Source organism: Perissodus microlepis, chromosome 13 (genome assembly GCF_051167445.1).
Source record: "Perissodus microlepis isolate ML-2025 ecotype Zambia chromosome 13, ASM5116744v1, whole genome shotgun sequence".
Lineage (NCBI taxonomy): Eukaryota > Metazoa > Chordata > Actinopteri > Cichliformes > Cichlidae > Perissodus > Perissodus microlepis.
In genome coordinates, this window is record NC_140473.1 from 4,815,736 (window position 1) to 4,831,321 (window position 15,586).

General features: G+C 39.2%; 1 protein-coding gene across 1 annotated transcript; it reads right to left on the reverse strand.

The window, feature by feature from the left end:
- Positions 1–1,124: 1,124 nt before the first annotated feature.
- LOC146374523 (RING finger protein 122-like) lies at positions 1,125–14,966 on the reverse strand. Its single transcript, XM_084948833.1, has 6 exons — positions 13,986–14,966; positions 8,531–8,687; positions 7,342–7,384; positions 7,172–7,213; positions 5,190–5,272; positions 1,125–4,323 (listed from the first exon to the last, which is right to left on the reverse strand). Exons 1-6 carry the CDS (start codon positions 14,008–14,010, stop codon positions 4,209–4,211), a joined length of 465 nt encoding a protein of 154 aa, XP_084804959.1. The 5' UTR covers positions 14,011–14,966; the 3' UTR covers positions 1,125–4,208.
- Between the last annotated feature and the right edge of the window lie 620 nt (positions 14,967–15,586).

Consider the following 15,586-nt stretch of genomic DNA (forward strand, 5'->3'; position numbering starts at 1 on the left):
ATGTAGTTTGATGCAAATTTTCTGCAGCAAGGAATTATTTCTAGTGTTATTAATCCCCAGTAGACAGGCTTTCAAACCCCTAATTAAAACATTATAAACTGCTCCACCCCAAGGATAGATCCCCCGGCACAAGCAGATTATAATGTATGCGGTGAAGAGCCAGGAGGACCTGTGATTTCTAACTCCTGGAAACCAAACAACCTCCGGCTAAGTGGATGGCACAACACAGAAGAACTACCTCGTTGGGTCAGGACTCCACAGTCTGTTACACCTACAGGCCAGTGGGCACTTGTTCAGTGATGAGGATGTACACATCCTAGACAGGGAGGAACGCTGGTTTGAGCAGGACGTCAGTGAGACCATTTACATGAAAAAAGGAAACACACACTTCTGAACTGAGGAGGGCGCCCAAGTGTACATATGCAGCCATTTTCCAACTCTCTCTGTAAGGCACTCATGACGTTTGATCAATGGTCGTGACAGTTTTCATATTATTGATCATTAAACTGACCTCATGGCCCAATGCTAGTCAGTGGTGCTAGTTTCTGTTAGGTTGGGGTTGAGACAGGTTGATGAAGCTTGCAGTCAGAAGAAGTCACTTGGATGAGAGAGGAAATGTTTCTCCCTCTGAAAACATTACAGATGAACAGAATCGACTGAGAGTTCAGTATATCGTGACTTCCTGTAATAAATACAGGCAGAAATGGTGATATGAAATAATCAGATTGTTATTACAGGCACACCAGAACTTTGAAGCTGAATGCTGAGGTCAGTATGCTAGCAAACTAACAGTAATAATGCTAACATTTACTAATGTTTCAAAAGTAATGTTTGCTATTTTAGTTTAGCATGTCAGTGAATTAGCAGGTACGCTGATGAAAATAGCCTGTAATTCTTTTGATATGTGGCTGCAAACCATTAAGGCTTCTTCAGTTTGCTGGATTAAACCAAAGAAGCCTCTTGGATGAAAGGTGAAACCAAAAAGAGGTCCAGCTGCTTTCATTTCAAGCATTTAAGTCTACCATGAACTTTATGACTGAGAACCTACACAGACATTTAGGCACAAACCATAAAATGTAACACAGATTTAATTTTTGACTGAATGAAGGCGCTGGATAAACGTCAACAGATATGTGAATACTTTAATTTTAAAGTAATCTGGATCCCCACTGGGGACCAGTTATGGTTTTTACAGCATCCCATAGCGGTACAATAATTGTCTGGTTTCTTCAAAGCTCAAAGTGTTTGATGGAGAGACAAACCAACAGGCTGAGGTTGTCAACACCAAAGACACTGCTAAAAAGATAACAACAAACTGTATTTAAACTTACACAGAATTATTGGTGGGTACATTTACATAGCACCGATAAGGTGGCACCTCATTGGTTATAACACTGTGATTATTCTGTATGAGGACACATTGTAAAAGATCAGAGTTGCTAAAATATAGCGAGAGTACCAACAGGCTTTTCTTTCATATATTAAAATGACAACATAGAAATAAACAGTTTTAATTGTGTACATGTAACAAATCTAGACAAAAAAAAAGACGTGGGTCCAGACAACCTTATCAAAAAGCTGATTGTACTGAATATATTTTAGAAGTCAGAAACTGTTATAGTTACAGTTTACACAGTACTTAACCTGTATAACATGGTGAACACAGAGAATTATATTTATGATGTACCTCACTTGTTCTCGGACAGGCTCTTTCATGTCACTGCAGTCCCTTCTTACTTTAGCAAGTGTAGCTCTTCAGACATGGGGAGCTAAGATTGCCTTAAAGATGAATTAGTTCATGTTAGCACTCCTGCAAAAGTGCTGTGTCATCACAGACTCACAGTATATTTCTACTGAAACCTTGTTATGATTTTTTTTTAAAGAAGAAGAAGAAACAAATATCAAAATCAGGTATATTTTAGTGGGTGAGTCACTCGAGACCCTTAGCTGTAGATGAACAAGTAGCTCTTTTCTGTCAGAGCCTATATGAATCAACTGTCTTGTCATGTGGGACATGGCTACCTTCATTGAGCTTGGCAACCCAATATAGTACAGAGCTGACTGAGAAATAGTAGATACACCTGAATAAATACACCTCTTCCTCTTGTTAGTTCAAAATAATCCCATTTCCTTAAGTTAAATCAGCCCCGTGGGTCATTTTGCACTTTCTTTACGGTCTCTGCATTCATCATCATCATCGTTGTCGTCTCATCACACAGAGACAAAGGAGGTTCAGATCTCTTCATAACATTGTCAAGAGACTGTACTTTTTTTCTCAGGCTCTATGAAAATGTAGCAAATGATCAAAACAAATCATATTCACAAGGGGCTGCATGTCATTTTTGGGTAAAGTAAAAGAACAAAAAAAACAAGCAGACTGGAGTTTGTCATACAAACATTTCTCAGAGGCAGAGCTGCTCTGAAGGCAGAAATAATCTCATTAGTTCAGTTATAGTAAAGCTATATTATCTGACCCCACTTGATCAACAAGTTTGTGTTAACTAGTGACAACTAGCTGGTATCTCTACAATCTGCTAATGATCCTGCTCATACACTGTCTTTAAATTGCACAAAAGTTTGGTGGCTGGAGCCAAACCTGAAGCAAAACTTGTGTCTATATTAAACTGGAGCCTTTTGAAGTCTGAAGTTTAGACTTATGTCTGACAAGTTTTGCATTCACTGTTCACACGTAGCACCGACTCTTCCACCATAACCAGCAAACTGAATTTCAAACACGTATCGTAACAACTTTGTCATCACAGGTTGATGAAGGGAAGCATGATTTGTGGTCTGAGTTATTGTTGTTTTTGTTGTTTGTTTGTTTGGGTTTTTTTGACAAAACTACATGGATGCTACATTTTTCACTTCAAATCCAGTTTCTTTTTCTCTTTTATATTACAAAGTCTCTTAAATACTTCATCTGTTTTTAGTGGGCTTTGCATTGTATGCATCTTGAAGGCACTTGTCCATTAGTTTACACATCTGGCTTGACTGTGTTAAAGCTACAGTGGACAAAATCGTTTTGGCAACAATGAAAAAAAAGAAAATCGATAACCTCCCAGCATGCTGTAATCCAGCAGTTGCAGAGGAAAGTGGACTGCTGCACTTTCTCTGGGTTTTGTTTTCAGGCTTTAAAAAGCTAGCTCATGATCGGCGAGGCAATCCGCACAGACTGGAATAGCTGATCGCCAAGAGGTGAAATAATAATTCTGTGACCACACCATTAAAAAGTAGCTTTATTTAAATCTGACTCCAGATTATCCCACTGTGAAGTGCTGCACCTCTCCCTCCACGTCTGCTCCACTTGGATTGCTAACTCTTGGTGTGCCCAGGTGGATGCTCACTGAATCTCTTCCACCTCTGTTCAAAACAGTCAAACCTCACTTGATGTCAGCTGGGAAAAGAGGACAAACTTGAAGAGAGCCAAAACTGAAAAACTTAGTGCTACCTTCTGACCTGATATGCCTTTTTGGCCTTAAACAAGTCCTCCACTAGAAACTGCTTTCTGGTCTCTGGGCCATTCCCAGCTATGGTCGATAGTGATGATCATCGCTATCATGGTTGCGTTAGTTTGACTTAAAAAAAAGTCTGTTTTGTGTCTGCAAAGCTAGTCATGAATGGGACTTCCAACGGGTGATCCAAACATACCCAGAGCACTTGGAGTTGTGTATGGCTGCACAAAGGGAGAATAACACCAAACTAAATTAGCCATGTTTTTGCAAAATGTACACCTTTTATCTAAAGAAATGAATTCCAAGCAGGAACATGCAGGACCTTCAGGTGGGAGAGAGAGGTTTGAATTCTGTATGATGTTAACAGTGAAGTTACCTTGTTTTGGGCACATCTGGTAGAAGGAACCCCAATGATGGGAAAGCCATAGGAGATGGCTGGTTATTTTCGAACTTTCTCCTTTTTTCTGCCTTTGGTTGATTTCTACCTACTGCAACTCTATCATGAATGCCGTGTACATACAGATTAAATGTGATTACCATTCCCATCTCTCACCTTATTCAGTTTGCCGGGAATGTTCTTTGGCTTTCCTTATTTACTCTCATATCTATATTTATTTCCACTTTCAGAAGAGCTCTGCCTCATAAATACTCACATTACTAAAAGTACTGTGTGTCAGATTGTGGAACAGGATTCTGTACAGTGACAGGTCAATTGACTGAAGAGCCGTGGAGTGCTGCTGGACGTACGCTCCACTCTCAGACCTCCAGGAGACTCTGAGGCACTGGTTGCTGGTGGTCAGGCTGGAGGCGACAAATGGGCTTGTTGCACATGGGGCACACGCTGCGAATCTCTAACCATTTTAGCAGACACCTGCATAAATGTGGATAGACATGAGGCAAAGGCACAAAGTTGCAAAGTTATGTGAAAAGGTTCAGTTTTAACCACGTAGCATCCATCAGATCACCAGAGAAATACTTAAGGTTCCACTTTAACAACATGTTAAACAAGCACAGTCTCAGAAGCAAGATCATGTTACCTTTTAACTCAGCTCCTTTACATGGATTTTGGCCTTTCAGCTTTCCTATTTTAAGATTTAAACCTGAATACACCAAGTAGGTGAAAAGTCTATATAAAAGGGTCAATATGAACTGAACCTACCCTGCCCCAAAAAAGATCCCTGGTGACCCAGTGATGGTTTAGTGGTTAAAAACACAACAAAAGAGAAATACAGGAACAGTGACAGCTCGCACACTTTGTAAACAGCATGTACATTCCAGAAGCTGGTCGAAAACTGCTGCTGTTATTGTCACACCTAAGCTGCAAGGTAAATTCAAGGCTCAGTTACAAAGGTCCTCCTGTTCAAACATGCACGGTCAAGAGTTCTTAGAAATCTGGTAGTCATTTCCTGTGAGCGTTGCTGGGCATCTTTTTCCAAATTTTACGGCTTCAGTGATTGCGTCAGCTGCTAATTGAAGGCAGAGACCAGCAAGAAATTTCCACATGTCGTTTCTCCAGCTGGTCGAGATCCTTGCACATTTCACTAAAACTTTTAAGCTTTAAAAAAGACGAATGGAGCCACGGTCAGGCAGTCAGCTTAGGTGCATGATTACAAGTTTGTGAAACCACTAAAACAAATGAAACATGTTTTGAGTTTGGAGTTTTCATAACATGGAGTCAGTTGTTTGCTCTCATGAAGGTTTGATAATTACCATGGAATGATGTACTAAACAACTTACTTTTTGTGAAAAGCATGGGAACACGGGCACACTCCAAGCTCGTCCCTGCTGCGAAACTCTTCCAAGCACACCGCACATGTTTGCTGAAAAGGCCAAATGATGGTTTAATTCAAAATTCAAAACGACTACCTTTTTTTTTTTACACTTATTGTGTAACATCAGGGTGTGATTTCACAATAGAGACCATCTTTTCATTCGCTCATTGGTAGCTTAAAAGTTACATTAAGATATAGCAGTTACTATAATTTTTCAGAGATCTTCCTGAAGCTCCTGAAGCACACATTTATTGCTAGCTGTGAGTACCTCGCCTGTTTCTCTTAGGTGAATAACCACAATACCAATTTTGGCATTTAATCAGTTATTCGATTGCTTTACTTTTCCAAAATCTAGTTACGCTTATTATGATGTATCAAACTGCTAAAATAATGAATTATAAATACATAACATCTAGCACAAAGTGGTAGCTACAATCATGAAGCCATGCTCGTGGAGCACCTGTAACAGCCATAACTTAAAGTAAAGTCTGCAGGACTTTATCAGTGGCTCCTATACAATGTGGCTTCAGTTCATTGAGTTTTGTGGGCATTTGTTTATGCACAAAGGTCCTGTCACAGCGTGTCAGCCGGGTTGAGGTCTGGACTTTGACTGGGTCACTTTGATTCTTTTCTTTTTTAACCCATTCGGGTTGTAGATTTGCATCTGTACCTGGGATCACTGACCTGTTTTATGACCCAGTTTGGGTCAAGCTTTATCTGTCAGACAGATGGCATATTTGACTCAGAATACTTTGGTATACAAAAGAGTTAATGGCTGACTCAGTGACTGCAAGGTGCCCAGGCCCTGTAGACTGACCAGATCACTAAAAGCCAAATGTGAGACAAAAACTGTTTTTGTGTAGGAGAAAGCGGGATGACAACGCTGAAAAGTAGACTGAAATATGTCACATCGAACTTGAAAATAAAACTCCAATCAATTGTGCATGTTACCAGATTGTAAATTACTATGTATGGGCCAACTATGCACCTTTTTTATTTCACTGCTATTTCAGCAGTTTGTATGTTTCACTTTTGATTAATCTAAATCTAGATGCCAAATCCATAGATTGGCATACTTTTTTCAGCCATATCTGACAATTTTTGCCATTTTTATCCAATTATGACCCCAAAAATCATTGTGTTAGTTCACACCATAGTTCCCTCCTGTGGGAAAACGAAAAATAACTCTAGCAAAGAAGACAAAAATTCTTTCTAAGAACATACTGCCACTTCATTTTTGTTGTAGTAGTTTGCATTATATTCAACAAAATCTGCTAGTTACATCTGATGACTTGTAACATTCGCTGATGAGTATGGCATTGGACATATCTGTGGCTATCTGTGACTATCTGACTATCATAAAAAACCTTCCCTTCATATATACTGGGTAAATGCTAGACTTTAGAGTCTATTTAAAATGTGGCTGTTATTTACTGTCATAATTTCAATAAAGCAGTACAGGTGTACTTAGTTTTTCACAGGACTGCCTAGATTACTCTGAGTGAAAACTTTCACATGACTGTAATTGCTGTAGCTAGCTAAACCTCAAAACCAGCAGCTAATGGTTAAGAAAGTAGTTCTAAAAGTAACTGGCAGGTTTTACATAATGTATAATGCTTTTACATGGTCTCTTCTTATTTGACCTTTAAAAATATGATGGCATTTTGTCATAAGAGTCAAAGGAGTAGGATGAAGTTTACACTTATCTGATCCTATCCTATATTTACGCTGCAGTCACACCAAACAATGGTTCCCTATTTCTTTGGTTGAATTATAGATTTACTACAGCTCAGCAGTAAATTAGGCTTCCATTTAATCCCTTTATTTAGTTTTGCTTTTCACATTTTAAATCACTTAACAAAAAGGATGTATAACAAATATCTTTTAAATAGTTAACACTGGCTCTGGTTCCTGTTCATCTCAGCCCAGTTTGCCCCTTTAACTTACACCAAGTAGGCTCAGTTTCTTCTCCGCTCCTTTTAAAACAACCTGTTGAGAAGAAGGGATTTGTGTAAAATATATACATATAAATGGCAGTTCTCTAGAAAAAGTGCACATCAGTGTAACTGGATTACAATTTGGCACTTGTCATGTTGGTCACAATATCAATATATTACCTCGTTGTAGCCGTACTGCCCTCTAGCACCTCGTCGCCTCAGTCTGTGAAGCACAAATAAGAAACATATTATTATTTAGATGCATGAAAGCTCTAAACTATGTCTGATGCTTCCATATCTGTCTTCACCATAACAAGTCTTGTCATGCTGTAGGAATCAGCTGGGATAGTACTTTGAGCAGGTCTGGAATTCACACAACGTGAAATTCATGTATCAGCCTGTCCATCCACTCTTGTACTGAGCAGAACTACAACTCTGTCAGGAATGTGCGCTTGTAGGAAAAAAATCTGGCTGAAATTCAGTTTTACTGCACTGATCACAAGCTGTGTAAGGCATAAATAGATTAGCATTATTTTGGGTTTGGGGAACAAGCAAATAGCTAGTTCACCAATCCCTTACTAAATTTGAAGGATAAGTAAAAGCACCTTTGTCTCCAGGGTATCTTCGCTACACCTTTGCTAGCAAAACCACAATATGACTGATGAAACATGACTTCATCAATCCATTTACACTGACTTTTTCCAGGAATGCTAGCGCTTGAAAGCAGCACCCTGTCCTAACCCTGTTCTGTCAGCACTTCATTTTGTCAAATAACAATGTTCCATGTATTTCCACATAATGCAATGACAGCGGAAAATACTATCTCCTAATGTTCAGAGTCAGCCATTAAGATCTGCTCATGTGAACCCACCCCATAATATAATTTAGCTTGTTTCAGCTGGACTGATAGTTTCATGTGACTCATTTCAACTCCCATATGAATGCCAAATGATAAAAGATGATATGAAGAAGTGAGTCTGGCTGTGGATGAAACACAGTTGCAAGAAACTGAGAAATAAGATGTTTTGTTTTGTAACACACTCCAATATAGGTAAAAAAAAAAAAAAAAATCCTGTACAAGTGAATGGAGGATTAAATATGTCTTGGAACTATTTTTGATTCTTTTGTTATTTGTATTTGTAAGTTAGGTGTACAATTCTGTCAACAGATTTTATGATGTTTATTAAAAGAGAAAGACCCATTTACTATTTGGAATTAGAGACCAATTCCGCTGAGAGTCTGACAGACTTAGAATGAATTAATGCACATGACTAAATGGTGACTAGTTCATAGAAACACACAAATATAAGAGTTTTGTAGAGCTATCTGATGCAGGAGCTCTAAAGCTGCACTGCCTTTTGTCCTGTACCTGAACAGGTAGCAGCAGAAGATGAGGCTGAGCATGAGGATGAAGAGGCCGATGCCCAGGATGATTATGTAGACGTTGAGCGGCAGTTCGTGCAATGTTTCTGATGTCATCTTGCAGTAAGGATCAGAGTTCTGCAGTCCAAGGTTACATAGACACCCTAAGAGAATAGGATACACACAGAGGAAAAAGACTGCACCCAGTGTATAAACTACCTCAACCTGTATTAAAACAGCTAGAGCAACACAGTTTGGCTCACAAGAAAACTACTTCCGTAACTACTTGCACGTTAGTGTAAACCAGTCCCACCACAATAGCTTATCACAGCTGATTTTTTATACTACGGAAATTTGCTTTAATGACATAATAAACATTTTAGTTATTCAGATTTATGAAAAGGTATTTTGAGCTATATAATAAATACCTATAGCAGCAATCATTTATGAATAGTTTCAAATTAAAATACAGTTAATTATTAAACTGGATCATTTTATAATATCAGTGTATAATATTTCCATAATACATTGGTAGTGGCCTGTATGTAAGGCTCACTGTTCATATATCTTGACACAAAGAACAAGCCACTCATGAATATACTGTTGGTGATAATGCAAATACGGATTCATGGTTTCTCATGCATGGTTGTATGGCAACACAATAAACAAAGCTATTAGTCAGCTAATTCAGCTGTGGAATTAAAATGCCAACAGAAATCATTAGGAAAGAAAGAAAGCATGCTTGCTTTTTCTGCACAGAATATTTATGACCTAAATAGTTTGCAAAATTCATAAAGATGTGGGCAAGCTTCTATTTAATTTTATTCTGAACAATTTATGTCCTTTGTCTGTAGTTCTGAAATGACCCTAATAGCCCAATATGTTATCCGATCGTTCAGTCTGACGTCACTAGCCGTGTCTGGGCCTAAACTCTGCTGCAGGTCCATTTATCAAATGATCACTGTGGCATTACTGAGAGTTAAAACACTGTCTTAAGTCTTTCATCTTTAATAAAATTATCAGCGTTCTGCTCTACCAGATGTAACAACTGAGTTTAACATCCAGGCATCCATGAAAACGGAATTTATGACATTTAACGGAGTTAGAAGTTAGCAGGAAGTTAGCTCGCTAGCTTCCATCTAAATACAATATAGCATGTCCTGACTGCGGGGTTTTGGAAACAAATTAAAACGTACAGCTTTCTTATCACTTCCAACATAAATGAAGACAGAAAACTAAACAGCAGTGACGTTTGTAGGGTTACTGAAGTTTGGCTAGCTGGTATATAACGATGTGCTACGTGACCGCTAGCGACACAGCTATGTTAGCATAATATAAACAAGCTAACTTTTTTTCCACTCGATAAAAGTTAACGTGAGGGTTCTCAGTGGTCAGGAACAAATGTAATGGCATGGCAGGATGCTGTAAAAGGACCAAACTTCAGCCAGGAGAACAACTGAGATAATCCATCCACAATACGAGGTTAGTCATTCATATACTGCTGCATGTGCTGGGCTGTAGTTACATCGTAAGGTTTTAAAAACTGAGCTTAAATAAATGATTAGCGGTAATAAAAGCCGAGGGAGGTCAACGGTGATCACTGACTTTTTTAGGAGCTTTTTGAGATTAAATAGAAGAAAATACAAAGCATTAAACATGTTAACAACACAAAAGCCATATTAAATGCAGACTACTTTAGGCCCGGAAGTAGGATTCGTCACGTCATCACTTAATCGGATAGAGACATATATATATATGTGCACAAAAGGAAAGGAAAAGCTAATATACACAATAGTTTTTATTTTTTTAAACAATTTTTTGCAATGCTTCATAACTATACTGTTTTACAGGTTCTTTTTGTTCTCTTCAGACTTGTCACTAGAAAACTCTGATGAACCAGATGTACCCTACTTGCCCGGCATCAAGTGGCAGATAAATTTATCCCTTTGCTAGGAAGCTAATGCCCATCTACCTAGCTGTAATGTTCGAACTTTTATTTTGAAATCACCGGATGTAGATAGGTACGCCGGCTGTGTGTTCATGTGCTAGCTTAGCAGTTTACAGTTGCGTGGATGCATTGTTCTATATATATGGAATAAAAGAATCTGTAAGACGACTCCGAGGCGATTTCTTCATAAGCAGTGAAGACACAACACTAGCTATTATCTTCATATCTAAACGTTGCCATTAGCTACCTAGCTAAAGGCTATGTAGCCATTAGCTTGAAGCTAGCTAAGAGCTAAAAGCTAGCTAAGAGCTAAGGACTGATCAACGTGTAACATTTACTTTCCTCGGCAGTTGGTGGACAACAAGTAGCCTAGAGTTGTTATCAGTTGTTAATGTTGCCTGCATTAACAAACATTTTAGCCTTTAAAATCAGGCTGTTAAACTTGTTTCAAAAAATATACTAGTCTGGACCTACCATGTGTGTCACGTTGCTATTTTAGATCAAGGGAATGAAGGTCAACAACATAAGTTTAACACCTATGTGTATAAACACATTTTTATGTGAGTATTAGACCACCCAGCTCCACCAGAGGTTTCGGTTCGGCTCACTAAAAAGAGCCGGCTCTTTCGGCTCCGAACCGGCTCTTCAGGTTGTTTTGTTGCTTTAATTAATTTATTATTAACAATAATATAAAAATTATGCACAAAAGGAATTACTAATGTACAAAAAAAGTGGTTTTATTTATATATGTTTATATATAAATATATGCGGTGGCCCCTAGAGACAAAACACTACAAACTCCAAAAAGCACATACAAATTCCAAAACACATTTCTAGCATGAACTGAACTTCCAAAACAAAGCTATGTAGATCACTTAAATTACACAATTGAAAGCATATGTGTGTTGTTTATGTATTTATACACAAGCATTCATATATAGTCAAATAATTAAAAATAAAAATGTTAATTTACCTGTTATTACCACACACCAAATCCGGTCGTTGGTACTTGCTGGCTTGTGTAGCCACTAGGTAACAAAAGCTCAACACTGCCCCTAACATCCTGGAGCACTTCTGTTGTCTTTTGTACGTGTTTTAAGTTTTTATGTGCTTCTGAGTTTTATGTGTTTTGGGGTTTGTACATGCTTTGGAGTTTGTACGTGTTTTGGAGTATCTATCTACCCATCACTACTCCACAGTAGTGATGGGTCGTTCGCGAACGAAATGGCTCTTAGAGCCGGCTCTTTGAAGTGAACGACGCGAGCCGGCTCCTTATCGCGAGCCGTCACGTGGATTTTTTTTTTCTTTCTCTCACCCTCTCTCTCTCGCACTTTTTTCCGCTTCACTCTGCACGTGAGCCTTGTCCTTTAGGGCGGTAGTTACACTCAGTAGCACAGGAACAGAGCCAGAGGGAGAGAGAGAGAGAAAGAGAGCCAGGGACAACAACGTCACATTAGAAAGGTATAGTAATCATCCACAACTATTTTCAGTTGCTGATGATAAAGGATTCAGAAAGTTTATTCATGCGGGCCCATATGACAGAGAATATGCATCTTCTGTTTGTTTTCATATTTTAATTTATATTTAATTGTGTTATGGTTTGCAGCATTTTGTGTTGTTTCGTTTTAAATTTGTTTAAAAGGAAAAAGCTGAAAATTTAAATAGTTAAAAGTTGAAATGTGAATAGTTGATTTTTGTATTATATGATTTATTTATTACATTTTATGTGGAGTGAATAAATAAAAGTATATTTACGGTGGCCCCTACAGACAAAGCATGTACAAACTTCAAATCACGTACGAACTCTGAAGCACGTACAAACTCAGAAGCACATAAAAACTCAGAAGCACATAAAAACTCAAAACACGTACAAAAGACAACAGAAGTGCTCCAGGATGCTAGGGCGCAGTGTTGAGCTTTTGTTACCTAGTGGCTACACAAGCCAGCAAGTACCAACAACCGGATTTGGTGTGTGGTAGTAACAGGTAAATGAACTTTTTTTTTTAATTATTTGAATATATATGAGTGCCTGTGTATAAATACACAAACAATACACACATGCTTTCAATTGTGTAATTTAAGTGATCTAGTAGCTCTGCTTTGGAAGTTCAGTTCATGCTAGAAATGTGTTTTGGAGTTTGTACGTGTTTTGTCTCTAGGGGCCACCGCATATATTTATATATAAACATATATAAATAAAACCACTTTTTTTTACGTTAGTAATTCCTTTTGTGCATAATTTTATATTATTGTTAATAATAAATTAATTAAAGCAACAAAACAACCTGAAGAGCCGGTTCGGAGCCGAAAGAGCCGGCTCTTTTTAGTGAGCCAAACCGAAAGAGCCGGATCTCTAAAAAGAGCCGGATCTCTAAAAAGAGCCGGAAATCCCATCACTACTCCACAGTGGATGTAGGGTTGGGTTTTAGGGGGTGCTTTCTTGTGTCTGTGCAGTCTGTAAAGCCTGGCACACGAGCTGCACACGACATCTGTGTAGCCTCTTGTTTCAAATTGCAAACTGCTTACCCTGTTAGCATTCTTGGGCTTCCCAGAGTGTTTGAATTCAGGTGAAAGTTGTGGGAAAGTATTGTGGGATTTTGGGGTCAGATTTTTGTTTCTGGTGATGTTTGCTATCCTCATGATGAAGACGGAGAAAACAAGCAGCTTTCCACACCCTAAAATAGACCGACTTTAATATGAACTTTTATATCTGTCCTTGCATCACAAAGGAATGTATTCTACTTGCTTTTTGGCCCAACACCCCTTAGTTTAGCTTGGGGAGAAACAAGTTCTTAGCCTGAGGGGTTTGAGCAAGGCACTTTTCATTCCATGCAACAAACGTCAGGTTTAAACCACAGTAATTAAAGTTTTCACAAGACTAAAGAGCAGGAAGTTAAGCTACAGTGGAGGAAGTCTGGTTCAGAAGTCACTCTCTAATGGACAAGGGTCACTGCAGCAGGTGACAGTCTCAGGGGGTTTTAGGAGGAGGGTTAAGGAGGACGTCTGGACGAAGGAGGTAATCTTAGCACGATGCTAGTAAATCATTGATAGTGGAGCACTAAAGGCTAGGCTACTGTGCACATGCATTAGTTGGGGATAGGATTATATCATTGTTAAACATGACTAGTTTTATTTTGATGTGTTTTGGATGGAAAATTTGTAGAAATGTGTAGTAGTAGGAAAAACTTTTTTGCAGTCATTTTTTTAAAATTATAAAAATAGTAAAACATGTTGTGGCCTAGTTGTTACTGTTGTCATAACTTCATGACATCAGGATAGGGTTGGGTCAGCTCTTCACTAATCTAGTGACTGTGGAAAGTCTTTCCTCACCTCTTAGTAACAATTATATATAAACATGTCTTACCTACAAACAGCTTAATAATGTATAAATCAGTTGCTAGAAAACACCAGTAGCATTATCCAATCAAAATCAGTTAACTATGTATAAGGAAATCGTGGTGGAATAGCTTAATATAACTCTTTTAGGAGGGCAAACTGCCTCCAGGTCACTTACCGTTACACCAGTGGACAGGATGCATCAAATGTTCATATAGAAATGTTCATATAGCAAACCCAGTAAGCCGTTCCAGTATCACAAACTATGATTTGCACAACTTTTCTGGGATTGTTTCCAGCACTGAAAATGATGTCCGCCTCCAGGTTCCTCTTATACCTGTGTTAAATCCTTGTGGTCTAGAGTCAGTACACCTGATCAGAGACGCCTAGGACCTTGAACACAATGTTTCAGTCTGCTGTGATGATTTTACCCCATGAATGTCATAAAAAACATCCACTTATGTGAGATTTTGACTCCCAGACGGCTGCGAATGTATCAGAGGTAGAAACTAAAGTGCTCCTTTGTGCATTCCCCACAAATGACAAAGAATCCGACGTGGAGTTGTGCTGATGAGAAGACACCAATGTCACTGACAAGACAAGGAAATGTATTCCAAATCCCATACAGCACTTTTGTTATGAGCCTCTGGCTTTGTTTCCCCCTTCAAAACACTGTGACAAGGCTGTCCTTCCCTTCCTCTTCTTCTGTTCTCTTTTCCCTTTCTTCTCACTCCTCTGTCCGCTCCTTTTAGATCTCCACGCCGCTTTCGTCCTCTCTGGCTGTGAAAACCTGCCGTTGCCAATTATGGAGAGACAAAGGGAGGGACGTGGACGGGTTCTCCCGGCAGCACAGCCAGCCAAGCAGGCGGGCAGCCTCTCAGTGTTCCCGTGGAAAGCAGCAACTCATCTCTTCCCCCGGCTTCCTGCTGTGAACACAGAACACGGGGAGGTATGTCAACGCAGGAAGACAATGCAGCCAATGTTAACTCAGACCTAGGGTCTCCTCTCTCCGCCTGTGGTTTCTTTTTTTTCTCTTTTCTTCTCACATTCACTCTCCTTCCTCGTCTCTCTTCCCCACGTTCTCTGTCTAAAGGTCTCAGTTTGTAAACAGATCCCTGCTCATGTGATTTGCTGTCTGCATCATAGCTCTGCTTTCACCGCCCCCTCCTTCCTCCCTCCTTCCCAGCTCGCCTGCATGCCCTCCTTTTACCCCTCTGGGTTTTCCTTCCACCCACTCTCTCCCCCACCCCATCCCCACCTTCCTATGCAGCTGCAAGCTATTATTGAAGTAGCTGCAGAGCAGATGGCAGACAGGCAGATGAGGGGAAAGTCAGCAATATGACAGTTGAAAGATAGTTTGATTAATTAGATGCAGTGTTTTCCACTGATAAACAGCAACTCGCTTTGTTTATGCAAAACTCGTAACCCGAACCAAATGGGAATTTTGGATCCCTCAAAACTTCCATAAGCCAACTTCCAACTGAACTAAAAATGTAACTGCCTCTGGGCCCTTGCCCATGTATAAAAATAGCTTCAATAAGCTCAATAATCGTAAAGATAAGTGTCAATTGCAGGCGATAAGACAGGAAGAGAGATGTTAGCAGATAGCTAATCATGATAGGTAAACATGGAAGGAATATGACACAGAAAGACAGAAGGTTCAGTACAGCTGTTATTGACAGACAGATGGATGGGTGTGTCACTGTGTTTGCTGGTTGTTGCTTTCACCTTTCCAGTGCTTTCACCTGTACAAATGAACCTAGCCAAAGGTAAACAGTC

Bases quoted from the DNA above. Each gene is read 5' to 3' on its own strand.
- LOC146374523 (XM_084948833.1), bottom strand. From the start codon at position 14,010: ATGCATCCTGTCCACTGGTGTAACG. The intron at 7,214-7,341 runs GTAATATATTGA...TCTTCTCAACAG, and splicing joins GGCAGTACGGCTACAACGAG to GTTGTTTTAAAAGGAGCGGA. The intron at 4,324-5,189 runs GTAAGTTGTTTA...ACATTTATGCAG, and splicing joins TCCCATGCTTTTCACAAAAA to GTGTCTGCTAAAATGGTTAG.